Raw genomic sequence first — 23,715 nt, 5'->3', positions numbered from 1 at the left:
ATTGTTAAGCCTCGCCACTCTAGCTCTTCTTTCTGGGCCCAGATCAACCTGTTCCTTTCTAAAAGCCAGTAGTTTCCACTGAGAGAGCTGGGGTACCAGTTTGACAAAAGCTAAGCTACTTTTTAGGGTACTTTGTATAGTCCACTGTTGTTTTCCCTTTTAACATTTGTGCCTAAATGCCAAGTGTTTACTTTCCATTTGTACCTTATGACTTGTTTTGGACAGTGTGATTATATGGACTGAAATTTCACTTTTTTTTTTTCTTATTCAATATGCCATTTTAAAAGGAATACTACATTCTTTATCTTATTGTGTCACAGAGCCAAAAAATTATCTAGAAGAAACAACTTAAATGTTATAACAAAAATCAATGGAAAAATAGTATCCAGTGTATAGGAATGTGTAAGCAGGTGACTTTTCGGTGAGAAAAATTTAAATCTAGAAGAAACTTTTCAGAAACTGCCTGGATTATCAGGGGAGTACAATCCCAACTGACTCTTCATTTAACATCACTTTATTTGATTTAAACAGTCATTGTTTTCGAATTAAAAATCGATTTCAAGAGTTTTTCCCTTACTAAACTTTATGCTCTCTTTCTATGACAAGAAAAATTATATTCTATTTGAAGCATTCGTATGTCAGACTGCTTATATGATGGATTACCTACATTTCCGTGGCCTACTTTAGTCTTAAGATAGATCACTTATGGAAATAGTTGATGTCTTAAATGTATCTTCTCACAAGTTGACATCAATGACTTTATGTGGGATTTGAATACCCAGGCATAGACAGCACCTCTGCTCATGGTTTCCACCATATGTAACTCTCCAGTAGGAGTTACACTTAACATGTCTCCACTATCCACATCTGAATAATTACCATGGCAACAAAGCTACTAAAGAGTTTGGATACTCCCCTCCATTCCCTTTGACCTTTTCCAACGTTCTTTGGAAGAAGTTCCTTAGACCTGACTGCTTTTGAGCCTAGGCCTTGTTCTTTCTCTTTGTCTTAAAAAAAAAAAAAAAAAGAAAAGAAAAGAAAGAAAGAAAAGACTACCAAATAAACTATTAATCATTGATATTGCTCTTTTGGTTTTGTTTATATCCAAAGGCATTCTATTTGAATAAAGCATGTTAAGGTAGCATCAGTCAAAATTTGATTCACTATGTTTGCAGGTGATGGCTTGGACAACAGTGTAGCTTCCCCCAGCACAGGTGACGATGATGATCCAGATAAGGACAAAAAGCGTCACAAAAAGCGTGGCATCTTTCCCAAAGTAGCCACAAATATCATGAGGGCGTGGCTGTTCCAGCATCTAACAGTAAGTGGATTCTAAATGACATATGTAAACTAAATATGGACAATGAACCAGTTTTGGTAGAAAAAAGGGGGGAAAAATGATCCCTCTGGACTTGGAATATTTCATAAATCACTGTGTGCCCACAGTTCTTACAGAGGTGTTAGCACTTGTTTCCTAGATCCATACCCCAAATTAGGAGTTTTATTTGAAGTTTTGCTATTGCGATTTTGCTCACTTTTGTAAGTTATAAGGTTTAGGAGTTCATGTGCACTTGTGACTTTAAGTATGTATGTTAATGATGTTGCTTTTCTCAGTGCGACTCGTAAGTACCTAGAACCAGGTCCCACTAAGAACAAAGTCAGACAAACCCCAGAGAGAAGGACTTAATGTCTTCCAGTGCTTTCGTGGACCTTTATGGCGAATGGTCTGCAAAAATTTAAATCTTGTCGCAATGGCAGGTTGCTCACATAATTTGCTCTGAAGTGGTTTGAATGTACTGGCTGCCATTACAAAACGTTCATCTGAGTCAGAGCTGCACAGTGAAAGTTGTCCCTGTCTTTAGAACTGTAAAGGAAAACAGCAATATAGAGTCAGCTCTTCCTGTGTAGTCCCTTGTGACTTTTCAAGCCAAGTAACAGTTTATATTGTCTGTGTGAGTATTGCTGTTTTCACTGCAGGAATTCTCCTGGAGATGTGAGAAACTGGAGATTTGGGGCTTTATGCCACCGAGGGATTTGTTTTGTTTGGTTATTGTTCTGAATGGATTTCACGTTCAAAATATTTATAATCATAATATTTTGGTGGATATTTTTGGAAGTGCATACTGATTTAATGACATCTAAGGAAGAAGATGAAATGAAAATTTATGGGTAAAATAATATATTAAAAATCAACAAAATTGTTGGCCAGGGGTACTTTCAACGTTAGGGACGAAGGACAAATTTAGACAGGTCGTAGCATAGACTAGCCTAAAATGAATGAATGTTAAAAATCTTGTTTTTTTAAAGAAATGTTAGGAGCAAACCTTTTATGTTACTATTCTTAGCATAGTTGGCTTTTCTTAAAGTCATTTGATTTTCTTCAGTATCGAAGTTAATTCTGCATTGTCACTCATGTGTCCAGACCTGTTGACCCTCACATCCTCACCCACTTTCAAAGCCATGTTCCTCAGTGACTTATATTGACACAGGGAGACAAACAGAGGATGTGGGAGACCAAGCTGGTTCAGCTCCTCTGGACAGAGGCTGTGCCTCCAATAATGCTCGAGGCTATAAATTAATCCAGATTTTCCAGCATCCCTAAATAAAATAAAAACCGAGAGCGTCAGGACTAACTAAAAAATAGTTTCTTTCCTTTTCTTCTTCCCACCACGATTCCAAACAGTAACTAGATTATGCTGATAGTTTTGGAATCAGCTTTAGGGATGGTTAATACTGGTAGTTAGTTGAAGATGTAGATGGTTTAGCTGATTTTAACATCACGTTAGGTTGACCTGAAACCTGATTCGGGTGCCATTACTTGCCTGACACTTGTTGCATTTACGTGGATAGTTTGAGATCTGCTTTGTGCAAGTTTGCTGCTGAGGATTATTGCCCACCACTGAATGGGAGGGGAAGGACTAGGGTCTAGAGGGCATAGCATGAAAAATAAATAGCACGGCATTTAAAGTCAGCGGGAGATAAGAAGTGACAATGGGGCAAAAGTGCTGATGCAGCCGTGCTGATATTTCATCACTGGAGCCAACCAGCTAACCTGATCTAACCTGAGGATGAGTGGGGGGAGGGGACAAAATCAGGTTGACCCTGAAGTCACAACCAAACTCTATTTCCTATACTAACAGAAAAAAAAAAGGTAGACTTCGTCAGCCTCCATTTCAATCTGCAAAGGAGTTTTGGCTTCACTCGAAGCTGAGGTGCCCCTGAATAAAATATAATCAAATATTGATTCAGACAGAATCAGGAGAGAAGAAGCAAGTTCTTTTATTCATCTACCAGATTTCCTGGTTTTCTAGGTCGTACCCTTGTGAAGAACCTTGCCAAGAGCTATATTATTTTCTTAAAAAAAAAAAAAACAAAGAACAACAACAACAAAGTGCTTTTTAACAGCCAGCATGACTTTACCTGCATTGCAATGCTTTTTGTGGTCCATATATTATTGGGGCAGTTGCAACAGAAATTATTCATGAACTGTCTGATTTTTTGAGGTCCGGATAATTTCCTTCAGTTTGAGGGTCGGTGCTGGCCTGTACCACTACCCTGAGAGGGGAAACCCATTTGTCCGTGTCTCCCTGGCATTCTAAGAATGCTCATAGACGTTGTCTCCTGGTTTCCATTGGGTGTTTCCACCCTCCTTCCCAACTCCACTGCCATCTGCTTATGCAAAAATATTGATAATGATAATGGTCTCTAAAAAGCAGAAGCTCTCATAATATCATCTAAAAAGCAAAGTGAGGGGATATATTTAAATTTTCTCCCCCTTTCCTTCTTCCAATGAGAAAGATTCCCTTCTGTCCCTCTTCTCCAATTGCAAGAGTAGATAGATTTCCAGTTACAAGGAACAGCCTTCTCCTTGTCTCATTATACTTCTTGAAAGAATGCATAAACTGTTTAGGTAATACTTATAGTCAAGAGCCGATTATAATAAATACTATGAGAAAACGTATAAAGAGAGTTTTATTATTATTTGTCCAAATGTAAGTAACTACTGTTATCTCAGTATTAATTCTTTAGCACATTTATTTCAAATTCTGAGAGGTCTTTAGGGATGCACAATTCATTTGGAAGACTGTGTACAAATTTTAGATGATCACATTCTTGCTATATGATTAATGCAACTTATCCAGGAGATCCTTTCTGAAATCTTGCTAAATATAAAAGAGCAACTGAAGCTCTGGCTAATTAAAACAATAGCAATCACAATTTATTAGCAAATTGTAAAAAAACTAATTTTTTAAATGCCAAAGGTATATTATAAAACCTCATACACCTTTTGGAAAGCAAATTGCTATCTTTTTTTCTTTTTCAAATAAATGGGTCAATCTTTTCATTGAGTTTATTCAGTTAAAAAAAGCTGCCTTTGAAAGGGCTTTCAGCATTTGTTTGTTAGAGGAGTAGAATAGGCCCTGAATAAAAAAACCTTTCTGGATTTGCACCCCAGCTGCATAAGAAAAATGTGCCTTTCTGTAGTTGGTCATAGGTAGATTTAATCAGTAGCACATTTTACTACTCCAAAGAGAGAACTAAAGCTTCATTTTTTGGACTCACAGTCTCTAGCAAGCTAAACTGGACATACTTGTGTATAATAAAAACAATAAAAGAAAAAGGAAACAGGTTTTAAACTTTGGTGATTATGGGGTAAAAGGAAATTTCAGTGATGTGAATTTCCAGCTTAGACTTAGTTGAACCTTTGCCAGTTTCGATAACTAGAGAAGTTCTCCTAAAAGAAACTATTCCCTGGAATTGAAAAGAATGACTGACATTATTTAGATAATGAGAGAGAATTCGAAAGAAAATAAAAAGGATGTATTAATAGAAATGCTTGCATTTGCCTGAAGACAAATTACTGCAAACAATTAGAAAGTACTTAATATTTGGGTGTGAGTCACTATAGAGTCACGATCAGTTCAGGGGCATATGCCACATCAAGAGTTTTTTTCCTTCCTAAGGGCATTATTCCAGCTGTAAATATAACCTGCTATGTCATAATGTTTAAGCTGGATGTGTTTTGCATATTAGTGGTTATTTTGCTACATAGCGTTACAGAGATATCTGCTTAAAGGCTAGTAAAAATGAAGAGAAGTAATAAATACAATGTTTAAGGTAAAGAATCAAGGGTCTTTTTTCTTTTTGTTTTCCTACCCTAACATATTGCAATTTTAAATATAATCGAAATAGAAAAGGGGTTAATATGGTTCTTATTTAAAATACGCAGTGACATATTTTCCTGCATGGAGCTTGTGTACTCTAGGAATCCTGAAAAGTTAAGGAGAGTTGAGGTTGTTCAAATGCATACCTGCAAATTCAGGTGAAGAAACCAAGGTGTGACTCATTCAGCATTGACCAGTAGGAGAGGTGATCCTGAAGGTGAATTGACTTTCATTCACAGTCTCTTGGATTCCTCATCCTTTCACTGACCTTGAGGATCCCATTGGGTACTATAGAGACAAACTTTGTTTCGAGGTTATATACACATTTTGCCATTTGATTTTGTTTTCTTTCTTTCAACTTGTACCCTGGAAAATACTATTTTTTTTTTTTTTCTGTAGCGAAATTTATGTCTCAATTTCTGATTTATAAGACTTTCCTCTCAATGTGGATAAAGCCAAAGTGAGGGGTTGTAGAATCTTCCAGGTTGAGAATGGCGTTGCCATAGAAACACTATTAGATGAAAAGTGCCCTGCGGGTCCGCCACTCTTAAGAATGGAGTAAATGGAATTGAATTGGGAATTGAATGCTCTAGAAGAGACAGATGTTGTTTCATTGGTTTTTGCTTTTGGTAACAAGATCTGGTGGAGACATCTTAGTATCAAATCTCTGCCTGCAATTTTGGAAGAACTGCTCTCTAAACATTCTGAATTATTGTTAGAATGAAAAAGTACTTCTCATTGGTATCCAGATAACTCATTTTGTTGATCAAGGTGAGTGGAAAGTCAAAAGGCAGACACAGAGAGGAGGACTAGTACAGAGGCACGTAGTTAGGTAGCAGACGGAATTTGCTCCTCTCCTCCCATTTCTATATCTCCTCCTATCCCTCACCTCTATTCTTTGCCAGTTTTAACAGTGACTATTCCTACTGTGCCTTACCAGTTAGCATTCTTCAGCTGCCATTAGTTCTAAGAAGGTAGCAAGGCAGGAAGACTATATTTTTGAACTTTGGCCTAAAACGTCAATCAGGGTAGTGCCAAGTGTTTGGGAAAGACAGTCCTAACTAGTCCTCCGTGTTCATACGCCTGAGCCAAGGAGGGTGGCTTGTGGAGATGGCAGCTAACTTTGATCCTTTTTTCATTATGTGGTATCTACAGATACCTTATTAAATTAAGATATTTGAAAACTAGTATGAAGGAGTGAGAAGACTTTTTTTTTCCTTTCAGATGCCCATGTCCCATATCAAAAATGAGCTCTCTGAAATACATAAGAAGAATATCTTCACAGTTCTTACTCTTTTTTCTTACACGAGGTTACCAGTCATCTTCGCAGGCTTTAGTCATGATGATGGTCAGAGCTTGGCTTTGCCGAAATCAATACAGGCTTAGATGACAGATCTCTCTATCTTACTTTTAAAAGATCTCTGCTACTTTGGAGATGGCATATTTCAACTTTGATTAGATAGGACCCTGAATATCTTTTACCCAATTGGGAGTCATCTGTTTCAGGAGGAAAATGGAGTAGATTATTTAATGACTTGGAGGTAATGTTGGAATGCCCTAATTCTTCTGTAATATACATCATATAAACCCTGTTTTAATAATGAAGCGAGTGGTTTCTAGATTCTGGGGCAACTGCCTTTTTCTTTTTCTTAGCTGGTTATTGAAATCCTAATGGGATGGGTGATGAATTTTCTTAGGTCAGGTAAACTGAAAAGGCTACAGCTGGAATTCTTCACCCAGAAGAATCGGAGTTAATACTAATGATCATTGTGAATTAGAAGATCAAAGGCGAAGCATCAGCCTGCTCTCCAAGTTGTTGCCCCAGAGGCCATTAGTGACCTGGCAGAACTCCCTCCCAGCCTCCCGCACACCTCCTTCCCTGTGCCCCAGCCTTTTTTCCCCATCCTAGGTATGCACCTCTGACCTGGGGGAATTACAGTCGGTTGACGAGGAGGCATGGGGAAAAAAAACAATCAAAAGTAAAAACACAAGTCCAATTTTAAAATTGTTCATTTATCCAGGTGCGCAGGACTCTTAAGCATATGAACTCTGATTGGGGCTCTATGAATTTCGGGGTGTGATTGAGATTTTTGTGCTCAGTCAAATGGTGTGTTCATTTCAGTGATGGTTGGTGCCTTTATATGGTGCCTTATATGAGGGACATTTGTAGCGTCTGGCTGGCAATTTGTCAGCTTATTCTAAAATTGTCCTTTTGTTTCCAAGGCTGTTAAAAATACATCGTTGTTTGGTTTTCTGATATACTCTTTTTTGTTTTTTTTTTTAATTTATTTTTCACTGCGTTGGGTCTTTGCTGCTGCACCCGGGCTTCTCACTGCGGTGGCTTCTCTCATTGTGGAGCACGGGCTCTAGGCATGCAGGCTTCAGTAGTTGTGGCTCGCGGGCTCTAGAGCACAGGCTCAGTAGTTGTGGCGCATGGGCTTAGTTGCTCCGAGGCATGTGGGATCTTCCCGGACCAGGGATCGAACCTGTGTCCCCTGCCTTGGCTGGTGGATTCTCAACCACTGCGCCACCATGGAAGCCCAGGTTTTCTGATATACTCTTAATCGGGTTGATTCAATGAAGGATTAGGTTCAAAACAGAAGTGCCCATGTAAGCACAGTTTATTAAGTTGATGGTTGCCCATGCACATAACTGTTGGAAAACTAGCTAGCCGTTTACACTTCAACGCATATATCAATGTCCTGTCTTCTGATACCTCTTAGTGATGATACAGTTTTGAAGATAAAACGCTAAACTCAGTCAATGAATATGAAACCGCTCCTCCTCAATTTATCTTTCAGATTAAAATTAGAGCATCACGTACATATGTGTGAGGGTAATTTTTAAACTAACTCAGCCTAATCCTTAGGAATTTTATGTGACATAAGTTTGGCTTTTTACTTTCTCAGTGTTTAAGATTCCTAGTGAAGGTACTTTGGTTTAAAGAATGGAGGTTTGATGGACAATCCAGTGGTTTTGTTTTAGGGAGGATTCCAGTGTTTTGGTTTGGTTTGGCTGATTGGTTGTTTTGCCAGTGGAAGTAAATGTATATGTCATGGAATTTAGCAGACTTTGACTTAACTGGAAATATCCTCATCACATCTCAGTCTTTCTTATGGAAGTGTGATTATGACTCTGTGTGCATATATGTCCCTATGTACTTGGGCATTTTTCTATAAGACAAATCTCTCTGAACCCCTGCCATCCGTACCAATCCTGGTGGGAAAAACTGATCCATTTTACTTCTTTTAATCCCCTAAACAGCTATGTTCAGGGCTCTAATTTTTCTGTTTCTGCTGATGGAAGCCAATGCCAGAGGGTAAGCAAAGAGTGGAGACCACATTGCAATGGTCACGAAACCCTCTTGGTTATGGGCCAAGCTGACCTGAGGTATACTGAATGCCATGAGACAGCAAAAATCGCTTTATTAAGGCTCCAAAGTAGTAATGATAGTAACTGTGCGGATTTACAGCAAAATGACTGCTATCGACAAACGTGCTGGTGTTTCAATACTGCCTGTCCTTCCATTTGCGAGTCCTGAGCCTGGGAAAGGTGGCTTTCGTCAATGGGCTGGATACTCAGCTCAGTGTGTCAGGAAGCAGGAGAGAGCCCTCGAACACTCAGATAAGGCGTCCATTTCCTGGTGGGCCTGTGGGCAGCCTCCAAGAGCAGAGGAGTAGCTGGAAGAATTACACCAGGCGATTTTCTAACCTTTCAAAGACCTTTCAGATTTTGTGTTTTCTTGCTATTGCAAAATGCCTTCACTCAGCAAATTATAGCCCAGGGAGTATGGCTCCCAATACAAGAAGTATTGCTCTATCTTTGGACACTCTAAAGAAAAGATAGGCCTCAAGTAACTTGATGTTATAAATGCAAGCACCCTAAGTTAGTTGATATTCAAATGAGACACAAGTTACTTGGTTTTATAATCGATTATTCAAAATCTTCTGAAATAGAGACCTTTGTTTGATTTAAATCACTGCTTGTATTTGAATGTCCTCCTGGTATTATCTCTCCAGAAAAAAAAATGGGGCAATATATATGAACTTAACCATTTAGGTGTCTTTGCTTTTCAGTTCTTAATATTCTGCGATCAGTTTTCGTCTGTTTTCACATTAACTTTGTCGCCAGCATCCCTGTAGAGCCCACGCGCTCTCCCATGACACGAATGACCTTTGAGAATTCGGTGTCCTAGGAAGTTCTTGGGACATCCAGAGGCCAGGAGGTGTTAATAGGAACACTCATCCTAAGAAAGATCAATGAGTGGAGAAAATTTCTATTGCAGTTTATAGAAGCTTAGGAATAATTCCTGTCCCTTATTTTAAAAAAAGTCAGTTTCCAAACTTCTTGGGGGAGGAACTCCACAAAAATGACGATTTCATTTTTAAAAGAAATGAAATTATCTCCCGCCTACATAATGTTACTTTTACCAAGTTTTTTTAAAAAAATGATCCATTAATTGCTTGGCTCTTTTGACATTGGATCATTCTGTCCTGTTAACAGCTGAAGGAAAAAATTGATCAAAAGGCTAAATAAACTTATAATGTGTGTCTCTATGGTGCTTTGTAGTTTAATCTTTTCACATACACTGGATTCTTAAGACAATCCTGTAAGGTAGTCAGGATGACAAAAATGAAGGTGAGAGAAGTTAATGAATTTTCTCAGGGTCAAAAGCTAGGAACTGGATGAGCAGGAACCAGGGAGGGTCTCCTGCCTTGAATTTCCATGTGCTTTTTACCATGTTGCCTCCCAAACACAGAGCAAATCAAATCACCATCATGGGAGTTCAAAGGTATAATTACAATCTCATTTCATGAGCTAGCTGATTAGTATTTTTTAAATAAAAATAAGAGCCAGAAGGTTTGGCATAAAACTTCATAGTGCAACCTGATGGTTATTGTAATGGGGGGTCAAGGAAGGCCCATTCCTATCTAGATTCTTGTTCCAGACATATCTGTGCATAAAAAAGGCATAGCTGCAGCTATTGATATTTTGTGCAATTGTAATCATTTATACATTGTTAGAATTTCAGATTTTAAACGTGAACTGTCCCTCCTTCCTTATGGAAATAGGTAAATCTCTAGTCCTGTGTATCACTAACAATGTGTGATAGTGATTTGGGGAATCTTTCCTCATGCAAATCGTAACTAACCCTTCGAACACAGAATTTAGCTCCTTGAAGATTTTTTGCCTGTCACATGTTTAGGATGCCAAAGAGCTATGTCTTTCATTTGCTTTATGGAGATAGGGGAAACTGCTTATGCAGCCCCAATTACTCTTGAAACTACAATCCAACTGTCTTTTCTCAGCAAAGAAGGCTGCTAAAGCCTGGAGAATTAAGCCACCGCTCTGGGTTATGACACTGAGGTCTGATCATTTTAAAGCTAGTAATAACCAGAATCCTAAAATTCTTATGAATAAAATGTAATTTTAGTAATGTTTCCATAAACAGTGGTAATGGTGGCATTTTAGTAGGCAGTGACATTAGTCACATCGAAATTGCACCACATTGGCTTTTAAATTACTCCACCTGTCTGTATGAATAGAATTTTCAGTGTAAAGGCAGAGAGACAGCTGCTGCTAATGTCTCCTTCTCCCTGTGCAGATAATGCTGGCAAATCTACATGCATAAAGGACTGGTTTGTGGTGTAAAATTGTACCTGACCCTGCTGGCTCCTGAGCTGCAGAGAAATACCTTTAATTACCAGTGGCTGTGTTTAGTTGTTGACATAAAAATGTCAGCTTCCAGGGGTATAACCTCAGGTTCACTCCCTCTAGTAATGTCACCCACCGTACACTCTTTTTCTTCCACCCACACCCTTAGTGAGATGGGTGAGCATTTATCTTGATGTGTTTCAGAAATGTGCAAGGCATTAATACTTAAAAGGAAAACATCTAATACCGTATGAACTTGATTGATGATCTTTCCATTGGAGAACTTTTAAAGATTAGTGGAATCGGGTTCCTTCTTTCTAGCCAGAATGGAAATATGGGATACTGTTTATACCTTCAAAGGGCTTAACATCATTCATCTAATACAGATACACGTTCTCATATGAGGATGATGGCCAGGCACTTCAGAAAGCAGAAAGGGTAAAGAATAGAGGGGCTTGAGTCTATCAAATTTTTTACCATATGCCCAAGCTTCCTGTTGATATATGATGAAACTTACTTTCTGGAGAAGCCCGTTTGCTCTTGACCTTTCGGCTGTGGTCTATTGCAGCAGCTATATCGAACTAGGAATGGGCCAGCCAAGCAAGGGGATACTCCTGTTCACAATGTCTGTTGCCAACGATGTATTTGGAGAAATGGTAAATAGGAGATATACTTGTCTGGCTCGTTTGCAGGCATTCTTTTTGACTTCTTTCACACAACTCGTGTTTTCGTGTTTAATTTAACAAGGAATGAGTAGTAAATGAAAGCTGCTGCCTGAAATCCCACTGTGAGCGTGTTTTGCACTTGGCTCCCCAGTGACAAAGCAATTTGTGAAATTATGTGATGGAGTAATTAGATGAAGCCAGGGCTCCTGATTGTTGCCATGCATATGGGGCGAGGGTTTGTTGCAAAGAGGGAGGGGGAGGAAAAAAAATAGATTATTACCCTGGCAAGTTGGCTCAAAGCTTCTTCATTTATTTGTAAACAGAATATTTAGTGACCGCATAGGAAGTAGCTGTAATCACCAGCTCATAAAGAAACCACTGCAGAGCTTTTGGATTTTTGCAGAGTACTCATGTAAAATTTAAGCTGGGAGGCAGAATCCCTGTTAATGTAATTAGGATCTAATTTACCACCCTTTGCACACAGATGTAATAATGTCTAGATATTCTATCTTTAAGCACATTACATATACCTCAGTGCAGCAGTTACTGAACAGAAACAGGTGTGAGCACTTTCCTAATTCGTTTTTACACTGTAAACACATAGCAGCGTAAGGGAAATATTTACCAAAAATGAGGGGAAGGAATGTCTGCAAATGAGGCAGTAATGGACAGTTGCCCTTTATGTACTGATGGATTTCTCAATGGTTAAGTAAATTAAAGCAAATGCTAGAAAAATCAATAGGCCAGCATAGTCTTGGTTTTGCCTCATAGACTTCAGGACAGAATGACAGATGTGGTGTCTATGACCCATTTAAGTATTAATGCCTGAAAAACTGCTTCTGCATGCAAGGTTATAGGCTTTGAAACATTCTGCCCTATTACATTACAGACAATAATATTTTTAAGTATATATGGAATTTATATGTTTCAGTCAGGTTGTTCTTAGGTGATACATTTATACTGGAAGATTAGTTGCTTAGTTGTTGCAATAGCATCATAAATCAGTTTTGAATGTTCCCACATGAAAACATCTTCATAAGGCTGTAGTTGGAAGGTAAAGATGATGTATATCAAGCTTCCATGTATCGTGAAGTGACTATGCTCCGTGACACTCTATGTGGAAACCAAATTAGATTTAATTAAGGGGTAGATGCTGAGAGACTTTGGAAAAATCTGTAAAATACCATTAAAATGTGGCATTAGAATTCAGTTAATCTCCAGGGCTCTAGATGCTATATTTTACATTTGTACCAACATGGATCACGTGTCACATAGGTTGATTGTCACAACATGGGGAATTTTCGGGCTGTTGAAATGTTCTAAGTGGTAGGTATTATCCTCTGAGAATGAGAAGGCCAGCCTTCTGGTAGCATCACAGAACGTGCATTTTCCCATCCATTGTTCCCATTACCAATGTCAAGAGAAATGGTGGAAATATGCTCCCAGTGTTGGATTGTTGATTACTAGAGACAGGAAGATGAGAAGAGAAGCAAGGCAAGATGTACTGAAGTACTGGTTTCAGGGACCAAAGCTGGCTTCCAGAGCAAAATAAAATGGAGGGTTGAACTCATTATGCTGGTTCTTTGGGGAGAAGGTGCCTTTTGTGGCAGAAAAAGAGAGCTGGGTTGGCTTGAATTCTCCTGTTTACCTTCTTATGCTGAGTGAACTTGGACAATCATTCCTGCCTTCTTTGCCCGTGACAAAGCAGACAGGGGCCAGCCTGCCTCTGGGTTTTGAAAATCAGTGTGTAAAGGTGATACTGTGATGAACCAAATCCTTGGAAACATTGCTAGGTTGGAATGGTGGAGAGAAGTAGAACGATTGTAGGTTCTAAATGGAAGATATTTTCCTGATTTTAATCTTCATACAACATAGCAGTAGTAATTACAACATTCCTCTGAAGCTGTATCAGGAGATTTAACAATGTACACATGTGGAGGTTAAACTGAGGTGTAAATAGTAACTTTAAAAAAATGAAAGTCTACCATCTAAAAAGTTGGGAAATGGAAATTACTACAGAACTGAAGGTTCTTTTGCTTCTTCAGAGCAGTGCTTCTTAAACTTTAGTGTGCATTCCAGTTATCTGGGAATGTTTTTTTGCATGGAGATTCTCAGAGGGCTGAGGCCTGAGATTCTGCATTTTGAACAAGCTTGCTGCTGCTGTCGTCCACAGACCAGACTTTGCAAAGCAAGGATCTGAGGAGCACAAGCAAGGTGACAGCTTTTAAATGGAAAGATGACTGTTTTTCTTCATCTTTGATTTTTTTTTTTTTAAACATATCTTCATTTATTTATTTATTTATTTATTTATTTATGGCTGTGTTGGGTCTTCGTTTCTGTGCGAGGGCTTTCTGTAGTTGTGGCGAGCGGGGGCCACTCTTCATCGCGGTGCGCGGGCCTCTCACTATCGCGGCCTCTCTTGTTGCAGAGCACAGGCTCCAGACGTGCAGGCTCAGTAGTTGTGGCTCACGGGCCTAGTTGCTCCGCGGCATGTGGGATCCTCCCAGACCAGGGCTCGAACCCGTGTCCCCTGCACCGGCAGGCAGACTCTCAACCACTGCGCCACCAGGGAAGCCCTTCATCTTTGATTTTTAATGCTTGGATTTTTTTTCCTCTGATGTTGAAACTTAACGCATTATTTTTATAACGTCTCTTGGACTAAAGTGTTTGGTTTTTCCTTTGCCGACTTCAGTTCTTTTTCAGTGTACAAGAACTTTCTTTTAAATATCAAAGAGTTTTTAAAAAGCTAGACTTTATGTTTTAGAGCAGCTTCAGGCTCACGGCAAAACTGAGGGGAAGGGACAGAGATTTCCCATAGGCCTCCTGCCCCACACCTGCAGAGCCTCCCCAATTATCAGCACCCACCCTGTCCCCACCAGAGTGGCACATTCCTTACAACTGATGAACCTACACGGACCCATCATCGTCACCCAAAGTTCACAGTTTACATCAGGGTTCACTCTTGGTGTGGTACATTCTAGGGGTTTGGACAAATGTATGACATGTAGCCACCATTATAGTATCATGCAGGGTAGTTTCACTGCCCTAAATGAATAGCACAGAGTTTTCACTGGGTCTCTCAGGTACCCAGAAAGCTTCTGATAGATCAAGGACTCTGCAGATATACTGACTTTTTCTTTGGGGCTTGTTGACAGTACACTTGTGTGATAGGATGGGTGAAGGTTGAATGTTACAGGATCTTACCCTTCACCCCCATGTGGCTTCAGGGCTCTGGCGATGATAGTCAGTCATGGAAGTTATCATGGGGAGAGGGCAGTGTGTTCAGTGCTTGTACTGGCTCCCGAATTCCTACTCTGGACCTCCACATCTGGTAGCCTTTGTCAGTAAGGAAGCAACAGAACCACCAGCTACAGAAACAATACATACATTTGAGGGAGAAATGCTTTTGTTCCTCGTCCTATTTGCCAACTTCAGTCTGCTCCAGGAAATCCTTTCGCATTTCCGCTGCCTTGTGTACTTTATCTGCCATGGGCACTCTCAAATTTCACAGCATCCTGGAAGATGAATTTGTTTTAAAAAGTGAGCATCCAAGGAAACAGTCACCCAAGTTCAGGAAGCGCAGAGTCCCATATAGGATAAACGCAAGGAGGAACACACCCAGTTACATATTAATCACACTGACAAAAATTAAATACAAAGAAAAATATTAAAAGCAACAAGGGAAAAGCAACAAATAACATACAAGGAAAAAGTGAGCATCCGAAAAGTATCTTCTCTCTAGTTGGGCTAAGAGACTTATTATGAATTATTATGAATAGCACATACCTATGAATCATTGCTTAGTGGGTAAATTCTCTCACTCATTAGAGTTCACAGGCTGGATGTAGTTTCTTGAAATTAGGTCATTTATTTTGGTCTAAGTCACTGAGGATCAAAGGTCACAAGGAATCCAAAAGCCATTAGTCAGGGTTCTTTTCTGGACCCCTTAGATGTCATTGTGCGAGTTACCCATGGCAGCCCGGGCCTGGCCTGCTGTCAGGGAGCTGGCAGGGTGCCTACTTTATTTCCAGTTTGCATAGATAAAAAGCAGAGCAGCTACTCTTGGAATCACTATAAAAATAAGCTTACATAAAATCTCCATTTGAAATACAGTATGTGTGTGCCCCTGCATGTGTTCTCTTACGGAGGCCAGGGGCCCTAGAAGTCAAAATTAGAAAGAGAGGCATACATTTGATGGCATCGTGGATTATCCTTTGTTTTGGTGCAGGCATTTATAATTCATCGTGAGCATAGTGAAGACCAGATTTTCACAAAGAATTGTAACGACAAACCAAGTGTTTTAATTTGCCAATATAAAATACAATAAAGGCATCGCTTTAACCATTGTCAAATATATATGTTGCCATCCCCTCTTGATAATATTGAAGTACATTTGGCAGTAATGAGTTTATGCGTATCAGGTGGGCAAGAGATGTAGTCAAGTCAATTCATTTACTTCCCCCGTTGAGCCCTGTGGGTCTCAGGCCCACACCTTGAAGTGAAAACATTATCAATTACCAAGATGACAGGCGCCCTGGACTGACTTACTCCTTGAAAGTGTTCGTATTGGACCAGAAACCGTGAGCACTCAGCAACATTCATCACTTCAGTGTTCAAGAGAGTGATTGAGTAAATGGTGGGGTGAATCTCCAAGGAAAAAAGGCCAAATGGACCTGCATGAAACAGCGTGTATCTGAATTTTGAAAAATCCAGCTATAAGCAAGTATCCTGTTTGATTTGAAAAGATTATTAAGTACTTCGTTTGCATGTGATTCAACAGTTAATCATCGTACCCCCATTTTACGGATGGAACGTTTTATAGGAGGAAGCGGGCTAGAAAAGTCCGACGATCTACCAGAGATCTTAGTGTACAATAAAGTAGAAACTGGAAAAAAATTCAGAGCCCTAATTTTCAACCTGCTGGGTGTCACTACTTCCAGACCTTGAGACTTAAATTCATGGTTTGTTATCGCTCTTGAAACTGGCTTGCATACACATTGACTAGATCTGGTGAGAGTTGAGGCAGAAGTCCATGTGACGTCATCAGAGCCATGTGTTTGCCCCACTTACTTGATCACAGCGGCTTTATGGCACCACCAGAGAGCTGTGGGTTCCCTGTATGGGTGTCGTGCTGGCCCTGGGGTTCTCCGTGGCTGTGACACCTGCACTGCACAAGTGTGTGTGTGGTAGGGGGTCGGGGAAGGGGGTTATGCAGCAGCAGGATGAAGGCAGGGCTCTTACCTGGAAATACCTAAAATTGTCTGGTTTGTGCGGAGAGATGGCTGGGATGTTTTCCACGATGGGGTGACCTAATCCCACTGCACAGCAGGAAAAAGCAACTTTTAAACGTGCTTGTTGTTATTTTTCCCCACCGTAAATGACGGCTAAACTTTAGGCCGCATCTACCCTTCTCTTTGAGTAACAATATGAATTGGGCCATTCAAGTTTTTTCCAAGTGAGTTCAAATGCGTTTTGAGCGCCTACTGCGTGCCAGGAACCGTGTACATCTCGGAGCTCTATGAAAAGCACGTAGATCTAGTTGGTGGTGCAGTTTGCAAGAAGAAGTGGAGCGAGGAGGACAGTTCAGAGACAATGACAACAGTTCTGGTGAGAAGGTTGTGGTTGTGAGAGTGTAAAGAAATGGATGGATGGATGGTGGACGATATCTTGGAGGTAAACCTGGCACCTCATAAATAGAAGCATTCATAGCTGGCACATGTGTATCATACACTGTGCTGAGTGCCAATGATATGCCGGGGTGGGTTCTCAGTGCCATATGTGTAGAGAATTTACAAATAATAATAAAATGACGAAAAGTCAGTCTGTTTATTATTACCACCATGCACTGGCAATTCTAAATAATGTCAGTGAATAAAAAGCTCCTCCTGGCTGGTACAGGCTGCTGCCACCCTGCCCCCGCCCTGGTGGGTCTCGCTAAGCACTTTCATGTTTTATCTCATGGAATTCCCACTATGACCCTCTAGGGGAGGTACTGCTAGTCTCCCTATTTCACTGTTGAGAAAACCAAGATTCTGAGAGATTCAACAACTTGCCTGTAGTAGCACAGTGAGAAGCAGGGACTGGATTTGAACTCAAGCCCCTCTGGCTCTGAGGCCCGTTTTCATAACCACTCACGAGTGGACATTTGGCACAGAAGAGCATCAAAGGTGACTTCCCGGTTTCACGTTGGCAGTTAGGGAGCTGGAGTCTCTTTCAGGGAAGAAGGGAAGTTAGAAGGAGGAACTGGGTCTAGGGGAAGGTGAGGCATTCCGTGTGGGATACGTGTGGTTCCGGTGCTGGTGGGATGTCCGTGTGAGTTGTATGGTCAGTAGTTGGAAATGGGTTGGCTGGGGCTTTGGTGAGAGTACAAGGCTCGGTGTTACCTCCATCGAGGCTGGAGATGGATATGGAGTCATGGACCCAGAGAGAGCTGAGAGAGAAAAGGAGGAGGGCAAGAACGGAATTCAGGCAACGCCTCCTTTTAAAGGCTGTCTGGAGGGAAAAAAACCTAGAGAAAGAGACAGAGGAGCAGGCAGGAGGTCTGTCCAATGCGGAGGTGGGCTGGACTCATCTCTCCGGTCCCTTCTAGCTCCCACACTTTAATATTCTAAGAAAAGGAAGGAAGGTCCAATGATAAGAAAGAGTCCATTCCCAAACAGAATCCATCAAAGTCCCCAAACTGGCTCTCCTTTCTCTCATCCTCATCTCAGTTTAACAACATCACCATGGACCCGGAAGTTCCAACCAGGACCCTCAGATTCATCCTGGAAGGTTCCCTCTCCTCCCTGCTGCGCAGATTACTCCCTGAGTCCCATCAACACTCCCTCCTAAACACTTCTTCATTCTCTTATCCCTATCTAGTCCCGCTGCCATAGCCTCCTTGTCTCCTGCTCTCCCCTTTCCCTAATCAGCCTCCCTGCCTCTAATCAGTTGCCTCTAATCAATTACACTTGTTTGTAATTGATCCCTTACAAAGAATCCCTCATTTCGCCACCAGAGTGATTATTCCAGAGCAAAACTGGCCAAATCTCACCCCTACTTGAAAACCTGTAATATCTCCCTATTGCCCTTAGGATACAACATCCTCAGCATGCCATTCAAGGACTCTTGAGGTCTGACACTGGCCCACTGAGCACCCAGGCTCCTCATTCGCCCTTTCCATACACGCTTACCTTCCCCACAGGTGCTGAATGGTCCTGTACTCTGTGCACCAGCACGTGCTGTTCCCTCATCTGGAAACTCCATGACCCCTTCTCCACTTCATACTTTTTCCTGCATCCTTCACATCTGATCTCAGCTGTCACAGCTTGGGGAAGCCATTCTTGGTCCTCCCCAGGAAAGAGGAAATGGCCCCTGCCTCCAGACCCATAGCGCCTTGATGGTCATCTGATAGAGAGCACTTGTCATGGTGACTGTTTATTTACGAGCTGCCTCCCTCGTAAATAAGATGATTGAATCTTTCACCGCTATATCTTCAGCCATAATAGAGATGCTTGATGATATTTATTGACCAAACGCTTGAGCAAAGTTTCAAAATAGAGGTGACCAAACCCTGAAAGTTTTTTGCAGTAGAAAGACTGGGAAAGGTTCTGGTATAGGGATTAGGATATCATCAGTGACCTTTGAAAGACCTGTTTCAGGACTTTGGAAGAGAAAGAAGCTGTATTCTGAGGCATACGGGCAATACTACGACAGAGGCAACAAAGGTAGACCCTTCTGCAATTGCTTGAGGAAATATACTAAGGGCTGCAATTTGGGCAGTAGCATGAGGAGGTGGTAATAAGAGGGGAAGGTTTCTCTTTTCTTTTTTTAATATTTAGGAGAAGGGAGATTTGAATGCTTACACATAGAATCATGCAGCTGTCTTTCATGGGATTGCTACTATGTTCCATGCAGTTTGTTAAAGCACAGCCTAATTATTTACTTAGGCAATAGAGAAGGAACCTTTGAAGATAAATGTAGAAAAGAACTGATGAATGGAGCAAGGATCAAGAACAAGTGGGCAGTGGAGGGGCTGAGTGGGGAGAGTGATGGGATGGCATCTCAGAGCAAGGGCTTAGCAATACATGTGAACCAGGAGGGAAAGATGAAGGCAGGGAGATTTAGAATTAGACAAGAAGGGAGCCTTGGGTGTTCTTCTCCTGGATCTGTTAGCATACCAGGATCTGTTAGGATACCAGGAGGCAAAGTCAACTGCTAAGTGTCCAAGAAGTAGGATTGGGAGCTGGAGGAGAATGGAAGTCATTTGGAAAAAAATGCTGTTGGGAACACAGTAGGCAGACCAAGAAAAGGAAGAAAAAAAAAAAAAAAGATTAAAAAAGATAAAAGGACTTTCACAGTTCAGTTGAGAGTACATGTAGAAATAGCAGAAGACACCACACTGTGACCAAGGGCTGGCTAGACTTTTAATAGGTACATTTCATAATCAACCTGCTTTTCACATGTTAAAATTAAGGCAAAATAATGAAGTTTTAGTGGCTTTCCACAGGAAAAAATAATTGCATTTTCTATTCCTTAAAAATTCGTATCATGGGGCAAATTCATTGAGCTGCAATCTGAACTACTTAAGTTCCTACTATCATGTATAGGTTGGTGAACCTGAATTTGCATGAAGAGTTTTATCTCAGCTTTGGAGGAAGTTATCATGCAATTACTGTACATTATCTTTCAGTGCTGGTTGTATGAGAAGTTTGCAAACTTGTTATTGATAACCTTTGAACGTGAGTTCAACAAAAACCATGCAAATGCAGCTGTCTGCTAAGATAAATAATTTTTTTTCTTACCATGATATATGAGAAAAGGGGGATTTTAAATTTAACTACAACAATTTAAGACAATATTTTAAAACACTTGAGCAACTGTAAAGGTTAACAAGTAAAATGATCTCAGGTATGCTTTTAAAATCATTCCTCTGCCAGAGTCCTGATTTTTAATAGTGGGCAGGAGGGGTGGCTGGCTTGCAAAGACTCCTTTAGATTCACGTGTGGAAGTTGAATTGATCTTGACATTGCTCCAGAAGAGTCTACTATTGTCATTTTGGTTTGATGGTAAATGATATACACCTGGTTTCATGAAATAAAAAGTCACCCCACACATAATGAGCAGCTCGTTGTCATATATGAAGAACAGTTGGCTGAGTGTGATCGGCTAGTCACAGATGACTCTTGTGAAGTGTTGCTGTTAAATAGAAAGGACTACTGGCATGCAGACATACTAAAAGGAAGATAGATGATAGATAGCTAGATAGATGGATAGATAGATGGATAGATGGATAGATAGATGGATAGATAGATAGATAGATAGATAGATGGCTCATTGGTTTTTCAAATATGTTTTAGGAAAAGAACTAAAATTAAATCTCCTATTCAGTACTGCAAGGCGATGTCATGACAATGTTGGAAAGCCAACTCCCAGTAGCTGGTTTACTGCGGGCATCTCTGCCCTTGTCTTTGGGATTACCGGAGCGCCACGTGTGCAGTTACACAATGCATAAAAGCGTGGGTCATTTCTAGGACAGATAATTGAACATTAATACTCGCTGACATTGTCGAAGGAATGATATGTCAACCTGACAGGGCCTATGTGCTTACATCTGCTGATTGGCTGCAGACGAAGGCTCTGTGTCAGGATCAGACCCCAGGCCTGACTGCAGCAGGGCCAAGGATGACGCAGCCATTAATCATGAGCTGCCATCTTGGGCCAAGAGAGTGTCTGTAAAATCACTCCACATCCTTTGTGTGGCTCGCAAGTTGCATCTGTTGTATTCTAGAGTTTGAAGGTATGGCTCTCAGTAAAAAAAACACCACTTCAGACTTTTGGTTTGTGTCATCTCACCTGAATTTTTAGTGAGCCAAATGCCTTCCTCCCTCTCTCCCTTCCCTTTCCCTTTCCCTTCCCTTTCCCTCCCTCCCTCCCTTCGTCTTTCTTTCTTTTTCCCTTTCTTTTTCTTTCTTTCTTCCTTTCTTCCTTTCTTTCTTTCTTTCTTTCTCCTTTTTTCTCTCTTTCCCTCTCTCTCTCTTTCTTTCTTTCTTTTCTGAAACTAGCTAGACATTCTGAATAAATGGGCAAGTTTTAGGGGCTAACAGGGAGGTTCTGAGATGACATGTCTTTTGTTCCCATGGGAACTGATTTTGATGAGTTCCTGGCTTCCTGATTCACCGTAGATATTCACTGTAATGAAGAAATCAAACAAGAATTAAACTGAAGTTACTTGCTGTGATTTATTTTTTTGATTCTCCACAAAATATTAAACCCTGTAGGCAGATTTCTGAACAGAGGGAAAAGAGGTTTTATGCAATTATTTTCTTATCCCCGAAATCATATGAACAGCACTTTCCTGCCTCATTTATAATAAATCTTTAGTGAGTTAATCCCATTGCTCCAGTAATTCCATAGCTGACGCTTTACTGAACATGTAGCCATTCAGAGGAAAGAAAAGGAACAATCACAAGACCTCTGACACTCATCCCTTCTTAAAATCGGGGTACTCTGGTGGTGGTTACTCTGTGTAGGTTTCCCTGCATAAAATGCGATGAAATAGGCCTCCTGAGAGCAGCCATTATCACATATTGGGTAACATCACAGATTTTTAAAATCCCAGTTGCATTGGAGCCATGAACAAAAAAAGCTTTCATCTGTAAAATCTTGTTTCCCTTTGTTATTAAAATAAATGAAGCCATTAAGCAAAATATATGCATATAATAGTGGAGTTCATCATTTGGCCTCATCAATATGACAGAAGTCTGCATTTTTAAAAAATCAGGGCTGCCATCTTAGAAGGTTTGATGTAAGGTGCAGATCCAAATATGCTAGAGGCTTCTGAAACTTTATGCCTTATTACATACATCTTTCTCTTCAGTTTGCTTATTTATATATTTATCTGAACCAACAAAAAGTAGAATTCTGTTTAAGAAGGCTTAGAAAAAAATGACAGCACTCCCCCGCCAGAACCCTGTGACCAAGTGAATTAATTGTAACTATTGATGAGCTCCTATTGTGAATGTGTTGGAATCGAAATAATTTCCAGATACTTTATTTCCAAAGGTTTGTTTTTAATTACAGTGGCATTTGGTTGGCACGCAAGGGTGAGTTCTCGCTCTTGATCTATCCTAGCTGGAGCCCAGGCCAAAAGATTCTCTGCTCCCTTTTCTCGAGAGCACACTTTTCTGCCAAATGTGGCACTCATCCCCTGCCAAGGAAGGTGGGCGAATTGCCACTTCTGACTCCCGGCCACCAAAAGACAAAGGCTCTCAACGTTCCGAAGTCCAGTGAGCCAGAATGGGCCTCACACCTTGAAGGTTTCGGATTATTGATTTTTTTTTCCCCTATAGACTTTATAATATGGAATATTTTCTCGGTGCCTCGGTCTGTCCCCGAGGGTGATTTAGGCACTTACAGGAGTGTGTGAATCCTTGCAGGCCACTGGAGGGTCATTCAAGTGTCCTTACTCATCTGTCTGTGGCCTGAGCACATCTACACTGCCTCACCTCCTACATCTTGCTTTTTTAGTGTTTTCTTTTTTATACTCTTTTAGTACAAACGTAGTAATTATTTATCTACTTCTGTGAAGCTCAGGTCAATTCAAGAGGAGTTGTAGCTGAATATAAAACATCTGATAGGGAAAACATAACCTCCCTCCCTTTCTTTTAGCAGGACCAGCTGTATGATTTGTGGAGAATGCATACATCCTCCTTATAAACTGTGCAAACTGAAAATGCAGGGCTTCTAAAAAAATTTTTTTGAAGAATTTCAAGATGGTGACATCAGCAAATGAAACCAGGCATGGGGCTCTTCTGTGTGTGTTGGGGGGGGCCCTGTGTGACTGCCTTTGTAGCTGCCCCATCTTTAGATATCCTGGAAGCGATTGTCTAAATAAAGAGAATAGTAAGAAAACATTAAAACCTAATTTAAACACTAGAAAAATAAATGACAAGTATTACCTAGTCAAACCCTCTTCCCTACAAACTGTGAAAAAAAAATATGTATATAATATGTTTAGTTAGATCATCCCATCCTTGTGAGTCATCTCAGATTCAGTTACTATTTACTAAGCCCTCCATCCAGGCCAGCCACTATGCCGAGCAATTTAATGTGTGTTGTCTCATTTGACCCCCGCCGGTTCTGTCATCCTCATTTTCACTGATGAGGAGGCTGAGTGACGCTCAGAAGACTGAAATGCCTTGATCAAGGTCACACAGTTAATGTGGGTTCTGGGACTTGAGCTTCAGTTA

The 23,715-nt window shown here is 40.5% G+C and overlaps 1 protein-coding gene across 4 annotated transcripts in view; it reads left to right on the top strand.

The window, feature by feature from the left end:
- MEIS1 (Meis homeobox 1) overlaps window positions 1–23,715 on the top strand; it is a 137,770-nt gene that overhangs the window by 75,875 nt on the left and 38,180 nt on the right. For 3 of the 4 annotated variants that reach the window (XM_059943170.1, XM_059943168.1, XM_059943171.1), the window contains exon 8: window positions 1,176–1,321. The exons of the other annotated variant lie outside the window; for it this stretch is intronic. In XM_059943170.1, coding sequence (XP_059799153.1) covers window positions 1,176–1,321 — 146 coding nt within the window. The remainder of the gene's footprint in view (window positions 1–1,175; window positions 1,322–23,715) is intronic. 4 annotated transcript variants of the gene reach the window in all.

Source organism: Balaenoptera ricei, chromosome 13 (genome assembly GCF_028023285.1).
Source record: "Balaenoptera ricei isolate mBalRic1 chromosome 13, mBalRic1.hap2, whole genome shotgun sequence".
Lineage (NCBI taxonomy): Eukaryota > Metazoa > Chordata > Mammalia > Artiodactyla > Balaenopteridae > Balaenoptera > Balaenoptera ricei.
Note: the sequence above shows the minus strand (reverse complement) of the source record. Positions and strands in the feature narration are given on the sequence as shown.